At 51.4% G+C, this 23,636-nt stretch overlaps 8 protein-coding genes across 8 annotated transcripts; 5 read left to right on the forward strand and 3 right to left on the reverse strand.

The window, feature by feature from the left end:
* Window positions 1-312: 312 nt before the first annotated feature.
* Window positions 313-2,539, forward strand: PC9H_010655 (uncharacterized protein; the record flags this gene model as incomplete). Its single annotated transcript, XM_036780148.1, has 11 exons — window positions 313-781; window positions 835-877; window positions 929-951; window positions 1,001-1,374; window positions 1,427-1,635; window positions 1,682-1,717; window positions 1,775-1,901; window positions 1,933-2,013; window positions 2,074-2,188; window positions 2,246-2,332; window positions 2,403-2,539. The coding sequence occupies 11 exons, from the start codon at window positions 313-315 to the stop codon at window positions 2,537-2,539; spliced, it is 1,701 nt and encodes a 566-aa protein (XP_036627531.1).
* Window positions 2,540-3,169: 630 nt separating this feature from the next.
* On the forward strand, window positions 3,170-5,407 carry PC9H_010656 (uncharacterized protein; the record flags this gene model as incomplete). The annotated part of the gene is made up of 13 exons (XM_036780149.1): window positions 3,170-3,290; window positions 3,355-3,455; window positions 3,520-3,655; window positions 3,707-3,804; window positions 3,852-3,948; window positions 3,996-4,068; window positions 4,120-4,350; window positions 4,400-4,462; window positions 4,515-4,707; window positions 4,759-5,027; window positions 5,081-5,091; window positions 5,142-5,178; window positions 5,236-5,407. 13 exons carry the CDS (start codon window positions 3,170-3,172, stop codon window positions 5,405-5,407), a joined length of 1,602 nt encoding a protein of 533 aa, XP_036627532.1.
* Window positions 5,408-5,963: 556 nt separating this feature from the next.
* PC9H_010657 (uncharacterized protein) lies at window positions 5,964-7,376 on the forward strand (the record flags this gene model as incomplete). Its single annotated transcript, XM_036780150.1, has 7 exons — window positions 5,964-6,008; window positions 6,065-6,136; window positions 6,252-6,286; window positions 6,342-6,489; window positions 6,547-6,941; window positions 6,993-7,121; window positions 7,175-7,376. The coding sequence occupies 7 exons, from the start codon at window positions 5,964-5,966 to the stop codon at window positions 7,374-7,376; spliced, it is 1,026 nt and encodes a 341-aa protein (XP_036627533.1).
* Window positions 7,377-7,665: 289 nt separating this feature from the next.
* PC9H_010658 (uncharacterized protein) lies at window positions 7,666-8,890 on the reverse strand (the record flags this gene model as incomplete). Its single annotated transcript, XM_036780151.1, has 3 exons — window positions 7,666-8,286; window positions 8,341-8,636; window positions 8,695-8,890. The coding sequence occupies 3 exons, from the start codon at window positions 8,888-8,890 to the stop codon at window positions 7,666-7,668; spliced, it is 1,113 nt and encodes a 370-aa protein (XP_036627534.1).
* Window positions 8,891-9,071: 181 nt separating this feature from the next.
* PC9H_010659 (uncharacterized protein) lies at window positions 9,072-11,889 on the forward strand (the record flags this gene model as incomplete). The annotated part of the gene is made up of 8 exons (XM_036780152.1): window positions 9,072-9,203; window positions 9,360-9,409; window positions 9,469-9,614; window positions 9,678-9,761; window positions 9,812-9,961; window positions 10,029-11,004; window positions 11,057-11,371; window positions 11,424-11,889. 8 exons carry the CDS (start codon window positions 9,072-9,074, stop codon window positions 11,887-11,889), a joined length of 2,319 nt encoding a protein of 772 aa, XP_036627535.1.
* Window positions 11,890-12,381: 492 nt separating this feature from the next.
* Window positions 12,382-13,879, reverse strand: HST2 (Sir2 histone deacetylase Hst2; the record flags this gene model as incomplete). Its single annotated transcript, XM_036780153.1, has 7 exons — window positions 12,382-12,951; window positions 13,013-13,329; window positions 13,386-13,464; window positions 13,518-13,525; window positions 13,587-13,634; window positions 13,688-13,697; window positions 13,763-13,879. The coding sequence occupies 7 exons, from the start codon at window positions 13,877-13,879 to the stop codon at window positions 12,382-12,384; spliced, it is 1,149 nt and encodes a 382-aa protein (XP_036627536.1).
* Window positions 13,880-14,001: 122 nt separating this feature from the next.
* PC9H_010661 (uncharacterized protein) lies at window positions 14,002-15,373 on the forward strand (the record flags this gene model as incomplete). Its single annotated transcript, XM_036780154.1, has 3 exons — window positions 14,002-14,097; window positions 14,154-14,214; window positions 14,262-15,373. The coding sequence occupies 3 exons, from the start codon at window positions 14,002-14,004 to the stop codon at window positions 15,371-15,373; spliced, it is 1,269 nt and encodes a 422-aa protein (XP_036627537.1).
* A 49-nt stretch (window positions 15,374-15,422) lies between these two features.
* PC9H_010662 (uncharacterized protein) lies at window positions 15,423-16,516 on the reverse strand (the record flags this gene model as incomplete). Its single annotated transcript, XM_036780155.1, has 8 exons — window positions 15,423-15,519; window positions 15,570-15,916; window positions 15,968-15,991; window positions 16,043-16,080; window positions 16,136-16,168; window positions 16,225-16,327; window positions 16,378-16,425; window positions 16,478-16,516. 8 exons carry the CDS (start codon window positions 16,514-16,516, stop codon window positions 15,423-15,425), a joined length of 729 nt encoding a protein of 242 aa, XP_036627538.1.
* Window positions 16,517-23,636: the final 7,120 nt, after the last annotated feature.

The following is a 23,636-nucleotide window of genomic DNA, read 5'->3' on the forward strand; positions in this document are numbered from 1 at the left end:
CTAATGTGGCCGACGATGACTCGCAAGTACGCGTAACGATGTGCTAACTGCCCGCCATGGTTGTACTCATGATGCACGCATCGAACACTGAAATAAAGTGCTACGCAGTGCGAAGCACACGCCATATAGCTGAGATGTCGGCATTTTCCTTTTATGGTGCGCATCGGGGCGGAGTCGCACATGTGACGTGGTTGGCCTTCTTCGGAGGTTCGGATGGTTTTTCGGACCGGCGGCGCTTCGCCCAACGACAAACGCGTGTACGAACTTCTTCGCCATATGCTCTGACTCTCAGCAGAGTATTTATACGCCATCATGCCGATATGGCCACCTCAGCATCGATTGACCATGAAGATTGCTATCGCAATACTCGCGTCGAGCTTGGTGTCGACCGGTTTCGGGCTAGAATCATCGCCAAACCTCGTACGCGTCTTGGGCCCACAAGCCGTGAATTTATGGAGGTTGGATGCGGAGGCCAAAGCGAAGACGCTAGGGAATGCGGCGCTGCGTGTTCAAGATTCGAATGAATCGCTGAACCCGTTGGCTGAGTTCCCGGTTCAGGTGTTCGAGCAGCCGCTAGACCACTTCGGAGGTGTGAATGGGACGTTCAACCAGAGGTACTGGGTGAACTCGAGGCACTTCACCTCGGGTGGTCCTGTTATCGTCCTTGACGGCGGCGAAACCAGCGGCGAAGATAGGCTGCAGTTCTTGGATACAGGGATCGTGGAGATATTGGCGAAAGCCACGGGCGGACTGGGAGTAGTACTAGAGCACCGCTACTACGGTATGTTGGACGATACACTGGTCGAACGGGTGACTGGAGGCAAATTGTTGCAGGCGAATCTATCCCCGTCCCCGACTTCTCGACCGACAACTTGCGGTAAGTGCTACCTTGTATTATTATATACGCCCGAGTCTAACTGCGTTGTAGATTCCTGAGTAACGAGCAAGCAGGTATGTTGCAACGCATGTAACCCTCGGTCAATATCCAATATTTTGCCAGCTGCGGACTCTGCGAACTTCATGGCAAATGTTAAATTCGAAGGAATCAAGGACGACCTCACTGCTCCAAAGACGCCTTGGATTTATTACGGTGGTTCTTACGCAGGCGCTCGTGCTGCTCATATGAAGATCCTGTACCCCGACCTTGTCTTTGGGGCTATTGCATCCAGCGGTGTTACTCATGCTGCGCTCTCCAACTGGCAATACATGGACATCATTCGACGGGCGGCAGACCCGACTTGCATGCGCAATATAGAACAATCGATTCGAATTGTCGATACTATTCTGACCACTCGAGTCTTCGCTCGCCCTCTGAAAGGGTTATTTGGGCTAGCAGACCTCGAACACGACGTCGACTTTGTTTCCACCATTGAGGTGAGGTTCGTTGCTTTAGGCGGGATTACTGACTTACACTCTATATCCATAGAGTCCCCTAGGGTCTTGGCAATCGAAAAATTGGAACCCTGCTATTGGCAGTACGCGCTTTGATACATTTTGTGCAGCTGTCAACACTGCTCCTGAGGGCATGGCGAACTTTACTGACCTCCCTTTCGGAGCGCGAGAAAGGCTGGTACACATTACAGACGGCTCAGCCTTGATTTCGCCCTCACGAATTATGCTAAATACATTAAAGACGTTCGTATCTCCCTTTGAAATCTTAACTTAGACTAACCTCTCCTAGAACGTTGCTTCCCGCTGCCGTTCCACCGTCGAGGAGGTGCGTACACCACTCTAAATTAACGTTTACTGCTTACCCTGCTACCCTCATGCTTAGTGCTTCGGAACCTTTGACGATTCCCAATACCAAGCTATCGGGCTCGATCAAGACTGGCGGCTTTGGACTTTCCAAGTCTGCACTCAATGGGGATACTTCACCGTATGCCGCTAAATTACTTCCTCGTGTATATGCACGTTTGGTTGACTATCAACTAGACAGCACCTCCGGACCCAAGAACGCCGCGCATCATCTCGAAGTTACTTACTTTGGACTACGAGTCGAAGATCTGCAAGCAAGTGCGCCACCATATGTCCCCCGCACCTTTATTGAGCGAGCTAATATAACCGTCCCGCTAGGCTTATCCGCCGGGAAAGCACTTCACGGTACCTCCCTTCCCAAACGTCACTGCTGTGAATGTCCTTGGCGACTTCGCTATCGCTGCGGACAGGCTCGCGATTATTGATGGCGAGGGTAGGACATTTCATTGTTTTGCTGGCGACTTAATCTGATTAAGTGGGGGACGGATAGTCGACCCTTGGCGCCCGGACACACCTCACAGCGAGGATGCCAAACCACGCCCAGACACTGCGTTGCGCCCATTCAAGTTGATACCTGGTGCGTCCACTCCCTCAGGGCCCTCCCGCCATGGTGAGGCAATTCGATTTATCATTGCGCTTGTTCGCAGATGCTGTACATCACTACGACGAATACGGCTTAGCGGATATGTTCGCCGAACCTCCCGAAATCCTCAAAATCCACAATGAGATGATCATCTTCGTACAAGATTGGTTGGCGGATTTCAAGGCCCCTGACAAGGTATAAGTAGAAGGAAGAAAGTAGCCTAGATGATAGACACCGTCTACCGGTGACTGATCGCTCATGGTCTGTAAATATGCTTTCCCGTGTGTAGGCTTTAGTTGCTCCCTCCACTTTGTTCGTTTTCAAATCGAGGCTTTCGCTATTGACCATTTCTTCCGCCTCTGTGCAGAAACGAAACGGGATACAGCAACTCAAGTCGCCCGACAGTCCCTCACGCTCATGCCGCCGGTCTACGAGACCATCACCCTGCTGTTTGAAGGCAAATGATATCAGCGCCCTAGACAAACCCTACTTAGCTGTCAGGCCTGGCCAAAAACGGACATTTAACAACCAAAATAGACCAAAATCCCTGTTGCTCTTGCAAACTTCGTGAGTTCTGGAGTGGTCGGGGAATCTTCATGGTACCACTTCATCTGATTTCCCCGACTTTTGGCTCGTTTCTCTGTGAGCCTGTACATAGGAGCATGCACATTGCACATTGCATCCCAACGAGCACATCCCCGTTAGCTGTCTTAGGCTGTCAGCCGACTACTTGCAGCCACAAATCGCGAGATACACTCGGGTGACCCACCGTGGTTTCCATGCTCCACGAGACTTATATAACCTTCATGCAGGCATAGCAAGTCTCCCACAATGGGCCTTCTCATCTACTCCCTTCTCGCAGCAGTCCTTCTTGCTATTGGCTTGTCTGCTCGCCGAAAGCGCGACAATGTTAGAAAGTTGAGGGGGCCACCAGCACCCTCGTGGTTACTAGGTAGGTTCGAACTTGGAAATAGCTGCGTCGTTTGATAAGTTGCTCACAATTTCTTTCTGGCAAGGACATGAACCCGAAATGCGGGTGCAAGCTGAAGCTGGCGACCTTGATTTTGCATGGACTCGAGAATACGGCGCCACCCTTAAAACTAAGGCTTGTTGGGGGGTACGACATGTCTCCTTCAAAAGGTTGTGCACGCTTCTGACTGCCTGTTCGATGTTGTGTTTAGAGACAGGAGGTTTTGACCGCCGATCCCCGGGTGCTCCAGCACATCCTTCATACTTCTGGCTATCGCTACCCTAAGCGACCCGATGTTAATCAATCTATTCGCAACTTAATGGGTCGGGGCATCGTATGGGCATCAGGTCTGAATCTGCCCTACGATATCATGCATGCCGACACTGATTACATGACAGGCGAAGTGCATCAAAGGCATAGGAAAGTCATGAACCCGGCGTTTACGTCGCAACAGTTGCGGGGCTTCCTCCCTCTCTTCCAAAGCACCGCTTCACGTGTAAGAGCCGCCTTTTCCGACTATCACGTCCTCTAATAACATTATAGATGACGCAGAAATGGAAGGATTCGATTCAAGCCGGAGATCAGACTATCAATGTGTCACACTGGCTTGCGCGAAGCACTTTAGACGCAATCGGAGAAAGTGTGTGCAGTTGTTTACGAGGAGATTTTATAACTGACGCGTCGTAGCGGCTTTTGATTATCACTTCGACGCGTTAGAAGGCGCGCAGAGCGAGCTATCTGAGTCCTTGAAGTATCTGTTGTAAGTGACTTGCTATCTACAATCTGAATTCTTATAAAATTTACACTCTAGCGCCGATACCACCCCCTTCCCCCCTGCTTGGGATCTCCTTTTCAAAGCATTGTGGCGTTACATCCCGACCTCCATCCTCCAGTTGGTGGAATACATGCCAAGCAAAGAATATCGCCGGTTCCGCAACTTCAAGACGCTCACAAAGGGCATTGCAAAGGGACTGATTGATCAGAAGGCAAAGATACCTATGGAAGACGATGCTACGCGAGACGTGATGAGTATTTTGTGCAAGTCAATTCTAATCTCAAGTCCCTTCGCTTGCTCACTATATCATAGTCAGATCTAATGTCTCTGAAGATCCCAACTGCCGGCTCGATGAAGATGAAATTTTGTCGCAGATGGCGTCAGTGTTCTTCCTCTTGTGTATGTCAGTTTGATGATGTTTCCTGGCCTAGGACAATCATGTTTGCCGGGCACGATTCCAGCGCCGCAACACTTTCTTGGCTTCTCTACGAACTTGGTAGACATCCAGAAGATCAGACGAGAATGAGGGAAGAGATTCAGCACCTCCGTGGAAGGTTGCCCAGTGGCACCGATTTCACCATGGCCCACCTCGACTCCCTAGTATTTACCAACGCTTGCATCAAGGTTTACTCCATTTCACCTTCTTAGAATACTCTACTCATTCTGCACTCGCAGGAGGTCTTACGGCTCCATCCAATCGTCTCCACTTTGTTTCGTACGGCAGATAGAGACGACATCCTTCCTTTAGCGTTGCCTGTCATTACCGAGGATGGACAGACCATGACGGAACTCCATATCAGAAAGGGCCAGGACTTCCGTTTGTCTGTCTGTGCTTACAACCGACTACCCTCTGTGTGGGGAGATGACGCAGATGAATGGAATCCTCGTAGGTTCCTCGACGTCCCAAAAGAGAAACAAATCAACATCGGCGTGTACGCAAATTTGTGCGTCTACGCTTTTTTGTATACTCTATTTTCTAACGTGCATGCTCATTCAGGATGACATTCTGTATGTCGCCTGGCGTATTACCATTGCCGTACACTGACCTCCCTTTGTAGCTGCTGGAGTCCGTGGATGTATTGGCTGGCGTTTTACGTAAGTCACTGGGTATTATTAAGGGTAGCTGAAGGTCCTCATCTTTGCTTTGTCTAGTCTCATCGAGCTACAAGCATTCACTGTTGAAGTGGTCGAAAACTTCAAGATCGTCTTCCCCAAAGACATAGAGATAATGAGGATGGCACTTGGACTCATGGTTCCTATGGTCAAAGGCAAGATGCATGAAGGGACACAGATGCCCCTTCACCTCTCTTTGGCAGAAGAGTAGTTGACCGAGAAAGCGAAGGACTCTCGGTCTGTGAGGCTCTCAAATTTCTTGTGTTTATATCACTTATCGTGGAATAGACAGTGTACTGCCTAAGTATTTGACCAGAATTACATCTGAGAGTTTAAAAATGTCTTATTAATAAGTAAGCGCTAACAATGTCGAGGGAGGACCCCTGTCTTGACAGGGTCGAAACTTTGAACGGCGTCCTGTAGGCTGCCGACTACCCTCCACCCACCATTCCACTAACAATCATTCTCTGCACAGGTACGAAGAAAGACCATTCGTCACAGCGCAGCTTCTATTCATTTACAGAAAGAGAGAAGGAGAGAGAGACCGATTCCATGGCGTCCCTCCTCCATGTCGACATTAACATTCATAATCCATCACGCCATGTCATCATGAAGGGTACCGCTGACGAGTAGATACAGCACTCTCCCGGATCGTCCGGCTTCGCTGCCACCGGAGGGCCCTGTTTCCGGGCAGACAAATATTTAGGGGTGCAATGCTTTTGTCCTTTCATCGCGTCTTTTAACCACCAAGGTATCCTCCGAGAACAATGACTTCTATACCGAACACCATCGAAGCTATTGCGATTGCTAAGGTCTTTTTATATTTCCGATTATTCCAGAGAAGCCGACTGATGACAGACAAACTTAGACTGGGGACTTCGATGTCCTCGAAAAAATGACATTACCGTTCAAGCCTGCGCCCGAGGAAATTGTCGTGAAAGTAAGTGTGTATTTGTTCTTCTGTCCGGATGATCGCTAACCCAAGTATGGTGCAGATAGAAGTATGTATGGCCTTCCCATCCCAGAAAGAATTCTGAATAAGCTGACAACCTCAGTATTGTGGTGTCAACTTCGTTGATACGTACTTCAGGTGCATAGTGTAACCCCTACTCACCGTCCAAAGACTCACACTAGACTTGATAAAGAAAGGGGCTATACCCCATCGGGTCCTTTCCAGCCGTCTTGGGGGGAGAGGCTGCTGGCACAATTGTAGCCTTGCCTACAGACCAAAATGTCCTCAACGACCCCAACTATCAAGTTCGTAATTTCGTCGTCGGCAGCAAAGTCGCAGTAGTATGGATCTCTTATCCAAATCGGCTGCTCGAGTCCTGACATCCTCGAATATGATAGAACTCTTTGCGGTCCCATTCGAACTATGTCGCGAAAGCGTATAGGTTTGTGTATCCGGTACCTTCGTCTGTGTCTACGTTAGAAGCAGCTGCAGGTCTCGTGCAGTCCCTTACAGCGGTCAGCTTTATGGATGAAGCCTATACCGTGAAGAAGGGTGATACCTTGCTTATCCACACCGCTGCTGGGGGACTAGGACTCCTCCTTACTCAGTACGCCAAACACATTGGTGCCACAGTGATCGGGACGACCTCGACTCCCGAAAAGGCAGCTCTTGCCAAGATAAATGGCGCCGACTACGTCATTCTATACAAGAATGAGAACACTGTCCAGCGTGTATTGGAACTAACGAACGGCGAGGGCGTGGACGCTATCTTCGATGGAGTTGGGAAAGATACGTGAGTACCCTACTTATTACCAAGTAGTCTCGGCTGACTTGATTTCCGCAGGTTCGACGCGGACTTCGAGATGATCAAGAGAAAGGGAACTATCGTCTCTCTCGGCAATGCATCTGGCCCTGTTCCTCCATTCCCTCCTCTCAAACTTGTTCAGAAGAATGTCAAACTCCTGCGGCCGACGTATGTGAATCTAGTTTCAAATTCAAGAAGCACAATTGACGTGACTGGTTCAGTGTGGGCAATTATACGTACACGCCCTCAGAGTCACTCCACTACGGAAATAAAATCTTCGACCTCATTTCCAAGGGTGTTTTGAAGCTACGTATTTATAAAGAATACCCTTTCACTGCACAAGGCGCGCAGCAGGCCCAGAGGGACCTCACGGGCGGCGTGTCTACTGGGAAATTAGTCCTCGACGTATCGCGAGTCTCGTAGATCTGCGCCGTAGACTTTCAGTATACCTCACACCATCCGTGAAGCGCACGTTTTTACATATCTTGGTTAATTTTCATCTTGCTTAACTGTGGCATTGTCAACTTTGAGTTAGAGTGAGCGACAGGGGCCCCCTACAAGTTATCTTCGTTAAAGGGGCGAGTATTACAGTGGTCCAATCTACATAAACGCGCCGTGCGGATGCCAATCTGAACCGTGAGGAACAACATATGAGTATGAGCCATATACATTCCATGCCTGTTTTCACGAGACACGAGCTTCTAAGGAGCTTCTAAGACAGGATGACATCAGAACAGCCCGTCTCCCTGCTGCCTAGTGTCAATACTAGAAAGCGGCTAATGCGATCAAAAAGATCTCCGTGTATTCTCTCCGCGCCGAACTCGTAATCAAACGAGTGTTCCTTGCCTTGAACGATCTCTAGCTGGACTGACGCGCCAGCCTTTTGTAATTGATCGTAGATGTGTTGTGATTCTGCCAATGGGACGGCCGAATCGTCAGAACCATGACACAAGAAAGACGGAGGCCAATCTGAAGAGACATTGAATTGCGGAAAGAGTCCACGATGTGGAGAGGGGATTATCTGCTCAAGTTCCTTTTCCTCGTGAGGGCGTTTGAGCACGTCGCGAAGCAGCGAACTGACCCTGGGGCTCTGGTCCCCGGTCCAATAATCTAGGTAGGTGCCCATTTGCAGATACAGCCTCGAAAGCAGCATTCTGGGATTTGCGGGGAACCCAGGGATGACATAACTTTTGTCGTGATAGGCCAGAGGTGAGCAGTGTGTCTTGGGGAGGGATTCAGAGCGAGGATAGAGAAATTCTTCATAATCTTTGGGATCGAGGATTTCTCGACCTCGGAAAAACGGTTTCGATTTCGGGATAAGGTAGTGAGGTGTCTAATCATACACGTGTTGGTCAGCGACGAAACTGGGTTTGAGTAATGTCCTTACGAGAAAGTCGCCTCCCATCCCGTACATGGAGAGCAAAGCGATTGGACGGGGGGATGCGTGGATGGCAGCCAGGTATGAACACAGTCCTCCTGCACTTGATCCTGCTACGGCGAGAGCATTTGGGTTGATGAGAAACTTTGTCTGCGGAAAAGCAGCCTTCAAGCAGTCATTCATCTGACCAGTTGATAGGAATCCGAAGAGGTCTTGTATGTCTCGTACGATCTGATGCCCCGATGCCGGCGGTAGGAGAGAATAATCTGTCGATATGAAGGCAATTCCGGCAGAATTGATACGTTCTTCATGAATCATACAGATCGGTTGGTGTCAGATACACATCAGTAAGAATCAACGTACGCTGTAGCCACAAAGGGAACCAACTTTTCCTGTCGCCGACCGTCATACCGCCACCATGGAAATAGATCACAGCAGGGATCTGTGGTAGACGCGTTTGAGCTTCGGGGCTCAGATGGACCTCAGGTAGATATAGGTCAAGGAGCATTGCTTCTTCACCTTTGACCTCTTTCCATGGAATAGAGACACATCCACTCATCTTGAAATTGTAGGAAACGGTGGCTTGAGGTGAGCCGTGAGACGCCCCTATAGGCTCAGGAGTCAGCGAGAGCCTCGGATCCAAACAAAGCCCGCTTTGCACTTTCTTTCCCGAACGGTCATCTTGAAGCTTTCATTTGTCCTGGCGCCACGACAGAGTTATAACGAGGCGCGGACGTCCAATGTCCCAAGAGAACTCACTCTCTATTCCAGCCACGATGGATTCCCCTTCTTCTCTCGTTTCTCCATCAAAGGAACCGCAAGATATACGCGACAAATACAGAAGCCTGAAGCGTCGTTTCATGGAGCTAGAGGTCAGTGGTCGCGTTATCCTCGTTTCTAATAGTCTACTTCGTGTGGTTCGTGGGCTGGTATTGGAATGAGTTACGCGCCAATGCTCTACAAATCAGAGAGAACCTTTTGCGAACCGTCTTGTCCCTGAACAGATGTATTGATGTGAGGAACATAAGGATTCGCCCGTGGAATTGCAGCGCAACGTTCGAATGCGAGAAGAACGCAAGTACGTCCCAGCTGCCCTCCCAGCTCAATTTCTCTCGAGTTTGATCGTACATCTTCCAGTATTCTGCTTGAACGTATTGCCGAAATTGAATCGCAACCGGGCTTTGTCGTACCACCCGATGTTTCATCTTCAGCCACGCCCCCACACCTACCAACGATACCACCATCCCCGCTATCTGAGCCACTTGATGGACAAAATGGAACAGGTTCGTCGAACTTAAGTTTCGACTATCTGAACGTCGTGTACAATGCTGATACATGCCCTGAAGACGGACAAAGAACGAGCGCGTCCCTAGAACCAACTTCTTCAGACAATATCAACCAAGGGCGGCATTCACGACGCAAACCCATCTGTGAGTCTTCTATATTCTTTGGGAGCCTTTGGGCTGATCTCAATCGCAAGCGGAGGCTGCATCGCCTCACACCAGGCGAACTACTCGCTCGTCGTCTAGCCAAAATAGATCTGCCGGGAGTGCACCCAATGCGTCTGACCCGTCGCCACGACCAACAGGGAGGGTTGAGGCCGGTGTGTCTGGAAATGAGGCCGCGCAAGGTAGCGTGTACCTCATTTACAAGCTACTGTATACTCATTAGGCTTGCCAACACGGCCAACTTTGCAGAGCGTGGCGACATCGTACTCAGACAGCGAGATGACCGCATAGACGGTGATTCTTTGGCTAACGGTGCCAGCGAAGCTGCCCTTCAGTCCACAGATGGTGTGGGCGCCGTCGCTGGGGCGACGCAATCAGAGGGCAAGGGCATTGCTGGTAAGAGGAATGAGGACGCGGAGCAAAGCAAACCGACACCTTCAGCAATCGACACTAACACAGTTCCCGCACGATCACTCTATGTGCCTAACATCCCTCCACCGCCAGGTCAAGCTCTCGCTGCCTTGATCTCGGCCACGACGTCTCATATGCAGATTGATCCTACGCTGATGGAGAATCACGGAGTGAAGAATACGGTCGACGTGACCTCAAGGGAAAGCCTGACCGAAGAGTATGCTAACCAGGTATCCTCGGAACCTCCAGCCAACTTACCCTCCCACAGCGCGGGTCTAATACCCTCTATCAAGACGTCGTCAAACCAGCAAGAAGCGACCACATCTAACCAAACAGCGTCGACTTCCCCCGCCACCTCATCCCCCTCATCGGCTACACCGTCCTCCAGTATAAATCCGTATGCTTTCCTATATGGCACGATGAGCCCTTTGTCCGCCGTTCCGACCACACCGTCTTCTGCAACCCCGTTAACCCCGAGTTTCCCTTATCCCAACCTCTATTACCCATATCCCATCGCTATGCCTCCCGGTATGTTTGTCCCCCCTCCCGGGTTCGTTCCACCTGCTCCTCCCCAGGAACCACAACAACGGCCACCGCCCGATCCACCTCGTGCCACAAAGCCTAAAAGACTCAAGGCTCATACTGTGACCACTAAAAGCTTCAGCATTCCAACGGTACCGAGGGATAAATCTGGAAAGCCAATGTTACCACTGAATGTCGGGATAATGACTGTCATATCTTTGGGCGAGGTTTGCATGCGCGAGCATTTCCACACGGAACGGTATATTTTCCCCGTTGGCTACGAAGTCACTCGGTACGTTACTCAAGGCTCCCTGGATGGGCATCTCAACATAGATTTTCTATAGCCGTTATTTATCGACCATCGACCCGGCACATGAGGTCGTTTATCATTGCACGATTCTCGATGGCGGGGATGGCCCGAAGTTCCAAATAGTTCCATCAGATACGCTAGATCGTCCTGTCATTGCTGGAACCGCAACGGGCGCGTGGTCGAGCATCGTAAAGCAGGCCAACGCCATACGCAACCGGCAGCATTCGAACTCTGTGTCTGGTCCAGACTTCTTCGGGCTCGGCCAGAATACAATAAAACATCTGATCCAGGAGCTCCCGAATGCGAACCGACTTCGGGACTATGTATGGCAAAACTTTGTAGAAGGAGGGTGCGTCTGGCCCTGCACTTGCATATATTCATTTTTCTAACTCACATATCAGACCCTTGGGGGGCCGACACGCTGCTGTTATACCCGCTCTGCCCGAAGATTATGATGCTGCTCACCCTATAGGCCCATACTACCCGTCCGTCTATGAAAAGATGAAGAGGCAGAAACAAGCCGATGGAGCAGGCGCAGCGGACGCACCTCGCTCCTACTATCCTCCCCATTTAACTGGACAAGCTAGTTCATCTTCAGAAAACGGCGGAAGCGACAGTGGAGCGCCTTCTCCCCCACCGACAGCTTCATCCTCTTCGCGGGGCAAGCGAAAAGTGTCCGCAAAGTCTCCGAACCTACAGAATGAAGCGAACGTTGATTCCGATACCAGACAAATACAGAATATACAGAATATGTCGTACATCACGGACCCTGCGCTCCAAGGTTCGACGGCGGTCCCGGCTCCCTTTGCAGCTATAATGAACGCATATTCCGCTGCTGGCGGCCCAAGCAACGGCAATATAGGATAACAATTACATTAAGGGTCTCTTGTGAGTTTCTGTTGTTGTATGTGTTGTCTTACCAGTTTGTTATGGGCTTTCGTGTTTTAAATAATCCAAACCTTCAGTGTACGAACTGCGGTCGAGCTCTCGGGAAGCTCCCCCCTCTCCTTTCGCCCTAAGGAATTGGTCCATCTGAAAGCTGCTGGTCTCTTTGAGATCCTAGCATGCCACTTTCACCTGGATTCAATCGAAGTTGGCCGTGAAGAAGGTTGAGCTGTGGGGCGCCACTAACGCCCACTGGCGATGAAACCTGTGGAACGCCGCTTCCTTGTACTGTGGCTATACGAATAGAGCGCATGAGTGGTATCATTGCGCGCCTCTGTGGGGACTTCGGCTGATGCAAGGTCTGTGCGAGCCAATGGGGTAGTATGTGAGGCGGACAGACAATGGGTTTCATTTCAGGATGGAAATTTATTTACTTCCCGGAATCTGACGGCGTAAATACAGGACAGGGGTTATTTATGATGTTAGTACGGTTGATGATGCGACCGTGTTCGCAATGGAGTCGTTTGCTTTGCTGGTGTCTGTAGTCTCGTTTGTGGGTGGGTTTGCAGGTAATTCTAGTGTTACCCCTTCCTCGCTGTTTTTCCTCCCTGCTTGCTTATCTTTCTCGTCGCTGTCCTGGGGTTTGCTTTCGTCCACGACAGTTTCGTCAATATTCAAAGTCTTGCCTATTTCGTTTGCGAGCCTGTCGACGTCAATCTGTTCTTGGCCTGGCTTGAGGACTTTCGCCGGATCAGATTGGACACTCTGAGCCGTCTCTTCCCATGCCCTCTCCAGTTCTTCTTCCCACCCAAGCGCCTTCGCAAGATCTCGAACAACTTCGTCACATTTCCCCAGCAGTATGACATCGTTCGATCTGCTCCCAAAATCGCCCACCCGCTCCAGATTGATGAGCACTCGCGGGCAATCCTTCTCGACCATTCCGGCCAAGGAAGCGAATGGACGAACAGTGAGGGATGTTCCCAAGACAATCAAAAGATCAGAATCAGCAAGGCGAGGAATCGCATTGATGAATTCGGGCGGAAGCTACCAAGTTGATGAAATACACATGAGCGTATGGCCTGCATACAAATACATGGACACGCACATCTTCGCCGAAGAATACAATGTCGGGTTTGACATAGCCGCCGCATGTTTCGCATTTGGGCACCTTACCGAGCAGGACATGCTCCTTCATCGAGTCGTCATCGAATTCGATCTTGCATCGTATGCAGCGTTGCTTTGCGAAGCTCCCATGAGCTTCGATGATCTTTTGTGCTGGAATTCCTGCACGCCGTTCTAGAGTATCGATATTCTGCGTGAAGCAAGTATGGAGGAGCGACTTGTTAGCGAGCAGCTTGATGAATGAATGCGTGATTGTTGGGCGGAATTTTCCAGGGTACAATTCCTGTGCCAATGTATAGACTATAAAACACATCAGCGGGGAATACTCTTTATTGCACACTGACTCCGAAGCGTACACGGAGTAGGGTTTCGCCTGAAGAAGTTGATCTCGAAGACTGCCTCTGGATAAGGCAAATTCAACCTTGCGAGGTTGGCCTGGGCATATAGATTGAGGACAAGGGGACGACAGCTTCGAAATGCGCACTCACGTAGAGCCCTGAAGTGGAATATCTTATCAGTTACTACATTATGGTATTATGGTGCGCGGAGAATCTGACCTGTCTCTGGAGATCTGAAGTCAGGAATGCCCGCTGAGGTGCTGACGCCTAGTATTGTATTTGGCTTCCATGCTCGATATCACCAATTGGTCTATACTTACCGGCACCCAGCTAAGTTCGTACCGAGTTACATAAATTGACGTGATTCTCAAATACGAAGCATGAAGAGTATTTACCATGAGCGTAATGTTTTTACACTTTCCCGATGTGATATAGCGGGCCAAAGCAGGGGCATCTAGTCCGTCTAAGACTTTTGAAGTTCTTTCTTTTCTCCCTCGCTTGAACTTGAACATCGTCGTCAAGATCGTAGGAGTAGGAGTAGAAGCTGTGATGATTGTGGGAGAGTTGGCTCAGGGATCAATCGATAAATCACGCCCCTGTCTTCCCGTTTCATTCGTTCACCACGACTACCTCCATGAGCGCGACAGTTCAATTACCTCTACGGGCCTTGAGTGAATGCTCACAATGCCAAAAGTCCGTAACCGTAAAACTCTGCACAGATTGCATGGAGGTCATTCTCAGCCTGTAGACGCAAATTGATAAGTATTCTGACAACCCTCTAACCAGGCCGCATACTGCTCTGTGGAATGCCAGCGAAAGGACTGGACACGGCACAAATCCGGTTGCAGTAAGTGATAAATACGTCTTGATTCCGGTCTGAATAGAGCATTCCAGAACGAACAGAGTATATCGATGTCTCAACATTCTACCCCTTTTTGGCGCTCCTTGCTGCACTCGCCCATAGCCATCCGATGAAACCCCTGCATGCCGCGGCGACCCGGCGAATTCTCAACGACCCCAATCCCGGGGTACCAGCCCAAGTGTTCCCCGACAATACGGCAGCGAAATTGATCATCCTCGGTCCGGAGATCCCTGAAATACCCTTGCAGGAGCGCAGCTCCTCCGAGTCATGGTGGCCCTCAGCTCACACCCCGTTCGTGCGAAGCAAACTATTTCGCAGGCTTACATTTCAAGGGTATGGGTTATCGATCGCCACGTCCATATGCCTTGCCATTCTCGCGCAGATATACACCTCGGTTCCCACGGAAGGCGGCAGGAAAGTGCGTCTCAGGTACCATGGTACACCGATTGCCGACTTTGGTGTCGCCTGGGGAGCGGCAGATGTTAAGTGTCAGGATACATTCGCTTTCTTCGAGGAAGAGAACGGCGTGTTTTGGAAAGGCGACGACCCAAACGATCATTACTGGATATGGTTCAAGACTGTCAAGGGCGAAGAAGTCATCCTCGATGTGTCGATGTATCAGTTCAATATGTGCCTAATGGTTCAAATGCAGCCGTACAACGAGTCCTGCCCGTTGCTGGAGCTCGCACCGGCCTTTTGGAGGGACAGGGTAATCAACCGCAACACGCCTTCTCTGCATACGGAGCGGCAGCGATTGTCAGTCTTACGCAACGCTGACCTACACACTGTCGTGACACTCGGCAGAAACACCTTACGACCCCAGGATGCCCAAGCCATCTGGAACTTCATGTCCCAGATCTCCAGCGCGCCCATGCCCGAGATAGAGAGGCAGATGGCGGTTATATGGACTGTCTCGAATTGCATACAGATGAAAGGGATGTTGGAGGCACAGGCGTGGAAGCGGTACCCGCCGACACCGCCATTGGCTCTCGACCTCGATCCTGATGAACGTGGAGGCGACGACGAGCCTGCTGAGGAGTGGACCAAGTTTCTCAAGAAGTGGAAGAAATTGAAGAAGCGAGGCGGGACCGCCGAATCTATTGCAGATGCATTCAAAAGGTGGCAACAAAAGGTCGCCACGTGAGTATGTACTTAGCTCAATCAAGACCTATCTGTAATTGTACATGTATCATTCACAAACGATGCGATCCATCCACGGTCGTGAATTCCACAATTTGGGCAAACGAGGGGTACTCGGGCAGGTTCAGCTGATATTTATCGGCGAATATCCTATCAATGCAGATCAGTAATACGATTCTGAAAGGTACGAGACTACGTACTTTGGGACAAACCTGCCCCCGAGGAAGTGTCGGCCTTTGAACAGCTTTACGCCTTCCTTGGGCGCGGTCAGGCTGACGAGCACATCGGGCTCAAGACCCAGCGTCTCAATTTTCCCGGCCTCGACGTCCCACCCAGAAGGGATGTCGACGGAGACGATGGGGAGTTTGGAGTTTGTGAGTGACGGCAGTGCTTCGTCGAACGGCGGTCTGACGGGGCCTTTGAACGAGAAGCCAAATATTGCGTCGAGAATGACGTCCGAAGAGGAGAGTGCTGTTGTAAGAGCCTCAGCGTCCGATGAGGGAGGTAGAGTTTTGATGCCCATGTTGTCGCATTGCGTTTTCAGGCGCTATACACTCTGTAAGATAGCTTTGAGGGGCGCGTGGAAAGGCTAGCTAACTTTATAAATATCCTTGGACCCAGGCTAAGGGACGTAGTTTCAGTCAGGCCGGGGCGCGACAGCAGGAAGACGTACCTTGGGCATGTAAATCGTTGGCGTGTAACCAAACATTCCTAGCAATGTAGGCATTACTGACAACGCACCGGATATAATCGATTCGGGGCGTACCAAGATGGCGAGCGGCGACAAGTCCGTCTCCGCCTGTATCTTAGTGTTAGAACGGCGGCGCGCGCATGATCAGCGTTGCCAGCCCCAACCTTGATTGCCCGGGCCACAGCAAACCAGGACTCTCGGATACCGAGTACGGTCGTACACAGTTGCTAACGCTTGCGCACAAGCCAGCCCAGCAAGTTCCATGAGCTGAAGTTGAGGTTATTCGACGAGTCTTGGAAAGGATATTCGAATCAGACCTGATCAATGCTGAACGCCCCCACGGAGCCCATGAGCTCTTCATCGATCTTAGGAGAAAATTATAAACTTGTAAGAGTACTGAGCACTGAGGACGAGCACCTGCTGGGCTATCCTTGCTGTCAGGTATCGAACGGACATTTACGATGACCAGTTGGTGAAATTGTGGTGAATGTTATACTTTCCTGAGGGACTGACAGTCTGACCATCACTTCAAGATATTGACAACCAGGGTTGAGGTGTCTCACTGATTTATTGTAGAACGAAACACTGTCGGCGAGATCGGGATGGTTGAGAGTGAAGGTGCTACCCATGGTCTAAGAGACCGGAAATAAGCGTGATAGGGGGTGAGGCACGCCAACTCTCCCACATTGCCAATGGCTCTAGCGTTCTTTTCACTCATCATCGATACCGCGTACATCCCACTCAGCGGAGCGAAGCGATCCCTTCACGCGTTTCATAAGCCTCTTTGGACTCAGACTAGTCGCGCGCTACCCCCCAGCCCCACGAACAAAAGAATCAGGGAATAATGTACACGTAGACGAACAGTCGGAAAGAGACGAAGCGGCGCGGAAAGACGGACACCAAACTCCCCATCGTCTCCGTCGACATCCCGTCCGGTGGGACGTCGAGGCCGGAAGAATGTTGGGTCTTGAGCCTGATGTGCTCGTCAGCCTTATCGCGCCTAAGGAAGGCGTCAACTTATTCAAAGGGCGACACTTCCATGGTGGTGGAGATGTCCCAGAGTATATAGTCTCATATCCTTGAGAGACGTATTGTTGACCATGCGCTGATAGAACATTCGCTGAACCCGCCCAAGTACCCCACATCACTTGTGAATAATACATGTACAATTGCAGATATGGTTGAGCTTCTACTTCTTGAGGAACTTCGACCACTCCTCACGCTCATCGGCGCTTCTATGTTCATGGGGGCCCCGGCGCTTCCATGCATGTCCCTCTAGCATTCCCTTCATTTGGATGCAATTAGCGACAGTCCAGATAATGGACATCTGCTTCTCTATCTCGAGCAGGGGCGCACTGGAGATCTGGGACATGAAGTTCCAGATGGTTTGTCTTAATCTGCAAAGTCATCGTCGAATGTATAGCCCTTACTAAGACCACTCGCCTTGCCTTGAATTCTATGTCAACTGTCAACAACTTTTGCGTTGGTTAGAACAGTGCAAGGGGACTTCGTAATTTAGTGTACCCAGAGATTCATGACATACCTATCTAACGTTGGAATATTCAATGAATACAAGATCGAGCTAGTCCGCGACCGTAGACTCGCGTTCACACTATGCAGTCTCATGTCAGGTGTGGATCTATTCAGAGAGTGCAGCCCTTGCGTTGCCCTACGTAGAAACTTGTACATGATGGTTAGCGTAACTGTAGCAGTGTGATGCGGTACCGAAGTAGTAGCCATCGGTAGGAACAAGGACTCTGTAGGTATCGTATAGCGTAGTTATCGTACACGTTGACAGTGACGTAATATATATACTCTTTTCTCCAACCGTCACCATCTACGTTAAGCGCTCGAGCGCCCCCCGTCGTACGAGGCCTCGACGCCCTCCCCTGCTCGGGTCACCAGCCCGTTAGCTGCGGACTAGCTCACCCAGGCCAGGTCGTCGGCCCTCTACCCTCGCGGGAGCGACGCGAGCTCTCTTACGGTTCAACGACGCGATCTCTCTCACGGACGCATTACAATGGTGGCATCTCCGTGGAGATCTCCACGTCGTTGTGTCCCCCCTACGATTGAAAGAGGCTGTACCGTTCTACTCTTACTCCCTCCGCCTCAATCGTTTAAGTCTTTACCCGCCCTAGTCTGGTGATCGATCTCCTGATCTCGCTGACTGGCCCCGGGGAAACCCCACGTCCCAACCCCGGAAAATCGGAGTCGAACAGCTAGCGCGTATGACGAATTCCAACATACGCTGACTACACTCGGGAAGCCCCGTAGGCGCAGAAGCTCTAAATAACTAACATCAATTGCCCAGGCAGTCCCAGGTTCGCTCTGCTCCCTCTATGAGTGAATCCGACCCTTCCTCGTCCGATAATCAAGACACCTATCATCCTCCCCGGTCGTGGAATCGCAGCGACACAGCTCTCCCCCCGCGAACGATACTAACGCGTACAGCTTCTTCGTCTCTCCCTCGACTCCCTTCTCCCTCGCCCTCCACTCTCGAAGACGGAACGGACAAGCCTACGTCGTCGTCGAAACGCCGCTCCCGTCGTAAACGAGCCACCCTTACTCCTCCCCACGATATGCCCTCTGAAGCCTTCCCCTCTCCCGTAGGCTCGTCCCCCGTTGAGATCCCCAACAACCCCCGTTTACCGGATGTCGTGGATCTTTCGTACTCGCCCACCGCTGAGAAGACTCCCAACAAGGTTCCCTTCCCCAATTCGCCTACCCCGTCTCTGGCATCCCTTATTCCTCCAGCTCTTGAGGCCAAGGGTCCTTCCCCCCCTAACATGTTCCTACAAACGGGTGCCTGGATCGACCTACGGCTCGAAGACATGGACTCGTCCATTATGCATTATCATACCCATAAATTCGACGGGGAAGCGCTACTCCGAGACTACGGTCTTCATAACGGTTCCCTCTCCAGTCGACCGAAGTCCTTCCAACAAGGCTTACTGGCCATACTCGTCCGCTGGCTCACGCCTCATAACGAGGGTATATGGCTCAGCAGCTTGAAAGAGGAGCTACAAACCCTATTCAGCGAGACGACCGCCCCCTCTATTGAGAAAATCGAATTTCGGGGTCAGGACGTCTACTCCCTCCCCCATGCGTACCTCACGCGCCTCGGGCACATCATCCTTGCCGTTCATCAAATTCTAGGAGAAATCGCACTCCTTAAGGACGACCCGCACGCCTTTGTCTTTGACACCGATTTCAAATGCACTCGCCTCCTCGATGGATCGGCGGTCGCTTATCAGGTCCCCGCCACTTGGGGAGTCCTCGTATATCGATTAAAACAGTCGCACAACCGCATTGAATCTGAGTTGGCCACGCTTCGTTCGTCCTTGGGAATGCTGGACAATATATCCGTGCGCTCCTTAGATTCGACCATCACTGAGGTTAGAGAAGCGTTCGCTAAGAATTCGCCGCGGACAAACGTCCTACAACTGCTCCAGCGCGATGATTATCGCAACGGCATTCCTGACGCTGCCAAGGAACCCGTTCGCCTGTGGCTACAAGACATGAACCTACACGACAACCCAGCTCCCATCGTCGCGTATCGTTCGCAGGTCATAACTACTACACCCCCGAATATCATCCCTTCTATAACTTCCCCCGTCTCTGCTCAAGTGCACTTCGCTCCGGCCCCATCTATCGTCCACATTCCAGGGTATGGTAACGTAGACGACGCGCAAGGAGTCAGCTTCGCAGCGTTGCGAAGTCGACGGTTAAACGACCCTTCGTCTACATCCAGACGATTGGAAACTGGGGGGCCATCGTTGCGTCCGTTATTCACTTCAGGTAGCCTGCCGGCTTCTCCCTCGCACAGTCCCTCTCGAACGACCACGCCTCCCTTCGGTCGTGCCACGTCCTCCGAACGGGCCCCTCCAATCCACTCCTCCTACCTACAAGGTCCGTCGTGGATGCCCCCGTCAGCGCCCGACTATTTTACATCCAGAGGAAACTCCCATTCTACACGAACGTCAAATCGACGAGCAGACGAACATCCTACATCCCCGTCCTCGCGCCACGGCAAATCCTCCCACCCTCGGCACAGCTCAGGTTCCCCGAGTGACGACTACGAACGAGGACGACGTCCAGGCGGATTCGGCGGTGGAGGACCGGGAGGTAATGGGAATGGCCCTGGAGGAAATGGAGACGGGCCAGGAGGGAATGGTGATGGGCCAGGGCGAGACGGAGGAGACCCCGACGATCCCCCTGGGGGGCATCATGGCTGGCAGTATCAAGGCAGACGCCCGGGTCCTCCCCCTCCAAGAGGCCCCGGCGATCCAGATGGTGGAGGAAATCCCCCGGACCCCCCTCCACAAGGAAACATCTTCCCTCCTCCTCTCCCACGAGCCAATCCCGAATTTCATTGGCAATTTAGTTCCAAGATTCCCATGAACTCTCTCCCGGAATGGGACGGCTCGCCAACTTCTATAATTCGTTATATCAGCGAATTGTCGTACTACCAGCAATTGGGACCAGGGGTCACCGACTACCTAGCGCGCGCAGCCCCTTTCCGATTCACAGGTCTAGCTCGAACTTGGTTCAACGGTCTCTCAATAGCGGATCGCATGACCTGCACCGAAAACATGACGAACTTTCTCATTTACATTAGAGAACAGTTCATGCATGGAGAATGGCGGTACGAACGAAGCCTCGAATTCGATCGTATGTATTTCCGACGCGGACGCGAGTTCAGAAACGAACTCCCCATCGAATGGGTTCTAAGACGAATCAGCTACGCCAAATTGCTGTACCCGGACGAAGCAGAAAATGAAGCAGTTGTCTGCAGCCGGGTGCTGGATCGTCGTCCCCGCTCATGGGGCACCTACATTCTCACTGAACATTCAAGGACCATCCGGGAACTCCTCGAACGAGTAAGCTCTGAAGAACCCCGACTTTTGTACGCCTGGGAAAAGGAGCGCAAGGAGAGTCTAGACAATGATCGCAATACTCGCCCCAGTAACCCCAGACAAGCTTCCGCGTTCCTTGCGTACGAGCCCTCGGATACCGAAACCCCCTCTAACGACCCACTTTCGGACTCTAACGAAGAACAAGCAAGCGCTCATGCTGCTGATACCAGGCGGAAAAGGGCCACTAAGCCAGAATCGAGTTCTAAGAAATTGCGTTTCGATTGGCCAAAGGGGAAAACGTTCGAAGGCCACTCGTTCAGCCGAAACGACTCCCAGCAGAGCCGAGCAAAGCCTCCAGGCGAATGTCGCCTATGTACCAGTCCCTTCCATTTTTATCGAGAATGCCCGCACTACCCCATGTGGGTAACAATCACCAAACGACTACGATCGCAAGGACAACTCGAGCCTAAGGATCTTCGTGTAGTAGATCGAGAATATGAAGCATATGTAGCTTCTCTACAATTGGAAGAATCAGAAGACAGCGATTCCGCCTACCTTGCGTCTGAACTTACTGAGTATCGACAAATGGTTAGAAGCTCGTTCAACGCAGCCAAGGAGTTTCACGCGAACTCCCCTACTGCAATAAACCGAGCCTATCGACGACGTTTTGTGTCTAAAAGGTTAGACAAGGGAAAGGAAGTACTACGGAATACACCGTCGTCCAGCCATGCGGCGCAGGATCCCACCTCAGCGTCGACTAACGTCAGTAACGCTCAGTCCGCAGGAGGGAACCCCCCATTGGGATTAGCCGATGAAACAGACCGCAGTCAACATTCCATTGGAAACATGGACCAAACACCTCCAACTCCATTAATTGCAAAGAAAGCCCGCGTACGAGCTCCAGGTCGCAACGCGGTAGGCATACGATCACTCCAATTTGTAGCTAAGATAGCCTCCCCTCGTGCCCCCGACGTACTCGCTCGTCTAGATTCAGGAGCCGACATTACGCTAATATCACAAGACTACTTCGACGCGATGCCAGAGTCCTCCCGCCCTACCCTCAATACCGGCTCCAAAATACGACTACAACAACTCACCTGTTCCGCCGTCATTCTGGGCTATATCACAACGAAGCTTTACGTCGTCACGAAAGACGAAAGGACCATACAATTTGAACTAGAAGCGTACGTAGTACAAGGAATGCAAGTGCCCTTGCTACTTGGAGAAGATTTCATGACGTCCTACGAGCTGGCTGTAACACGTAGAGCTTCAGGTCGTTGTACCGTTTACGCGCTAAATGGACGTGTCCCGATTAACGCGTCAACATCGGAACTCTATCGACTAGGTCTCTACGTGCGTAAAGCGTTTACCGGCTCGACATTCCTTCAAAGGAAACAGAGCCGTCGGTCCAGTTCTCGTATTCCTCTAATTTACCAGGACGAACGCCCCACATCCGTGACAGCTGCCAGCAACGTAACTATCCCGCCCGGACACTGCGCCAATGTCCCCGTTCTTCTCCCTCATACGGACGGACCGAAGAATACTTGGTTCGTAGAAAACACGGTCCTCTCAGAGGAGGGACATGATATTCTCGCTTCTCCCGCGACCCTCGTATCGACCATCTTCCCATTCTTACCAATCGCCAATCCCACCATGCGTCCCCTTCAGGTGAAGCGGGGAACGATCCTAGGGTACGCCTTTGACCCAGACGAGTACTTCGAGACACCCGCCTCAAGCGCTCGCCTTGAACAAATGCAAGCTCACGCCTACGCAGTAAGCAAATTAATAGACGCCTATCAAGAAGTCCACTCTACATCTGCTCACCCTCCCCCTTCCCCCACGACATCTCACTTCTCAGAACAGTGGGGACCCAAAACTACGGCCACCCCTGACGATCCTTCGTCGGAAGACGTCGTTCAAGCCGTACATCTAGGACCGGACATACCCCCTGATGTACGCCCGGCATTAGAAGACGTGTTACGAAGACGTTCGCGAGCGTTCGGATTAAACGGCCGTCTAGGGAAGGTTGAGCGTAAGGCTACTATCCCTCTTAAGCCAGGAGTCCCCCCGATCTCTCTACCCATGTACGGAACCTCACCTGCCAAGCGTGAAGTTCTCGACGCCCAACTCGCTAAATGGTTCGAACAAGAAGTAATCGAGCCCTCCAAAAGCCCGTGGGGCTCACCGTGTATGATAGTATATCGTAACGGCAAACCTAGACTCGTAATCGATTACCGTAAACTAAACGCGCAAACAGTTCCCGACGAGTTCCCCATCCCTCGCCAGTCGGAAATCATTCAATCTCTTTCAGGATCTCAAGTAATCTCGTCTTTCGACGCGCTGGCGGGATTCCAACAAATAGAGATGGACGATGCGTCCAAACCTATCACGGCCTTCCGCTGCCATCGAGGATTATTTCAGTTTCGCCGCATGCCACTGGGACTGCGAAATGGCCCCTCCATCTTCCAACGATTAATGCAGGAGGTACTATCCCCCTTTCTTTGGATCTTCGCATTGGTGTACATCGATGATATCGTCGTCTACTCACGGTCATGGGCTGACCATCTCAAACACCTGGATGCCGTCTTGGGCGCCATCGAAGACGTCGGACTCACCCTGTCTCCGCCTAAATGCTACATTGGGTTCTCGTCCATCCTCCTCTTAGGGCAAAAGGTGTCCCGCTTAGGACTGTCCACTCACCGCGAAAAGGTTGCCGCCGT

Source organism: Pleurotus ostreatus (genome assembly GCF_014466165.1).
Source record: "Pleurotus ostreatus strain PC9 chromosome Unknown scaffold_8, whole genome shotgun sequence".
Classification (NCBI taxonomy): domain Eukaryota; kingdom Fungi; phylum Basidiomycota; class Agaricomycetes; order Agaricales; family Pleurotaceae; genus Pleurotus; species Pleurotus ostreatus.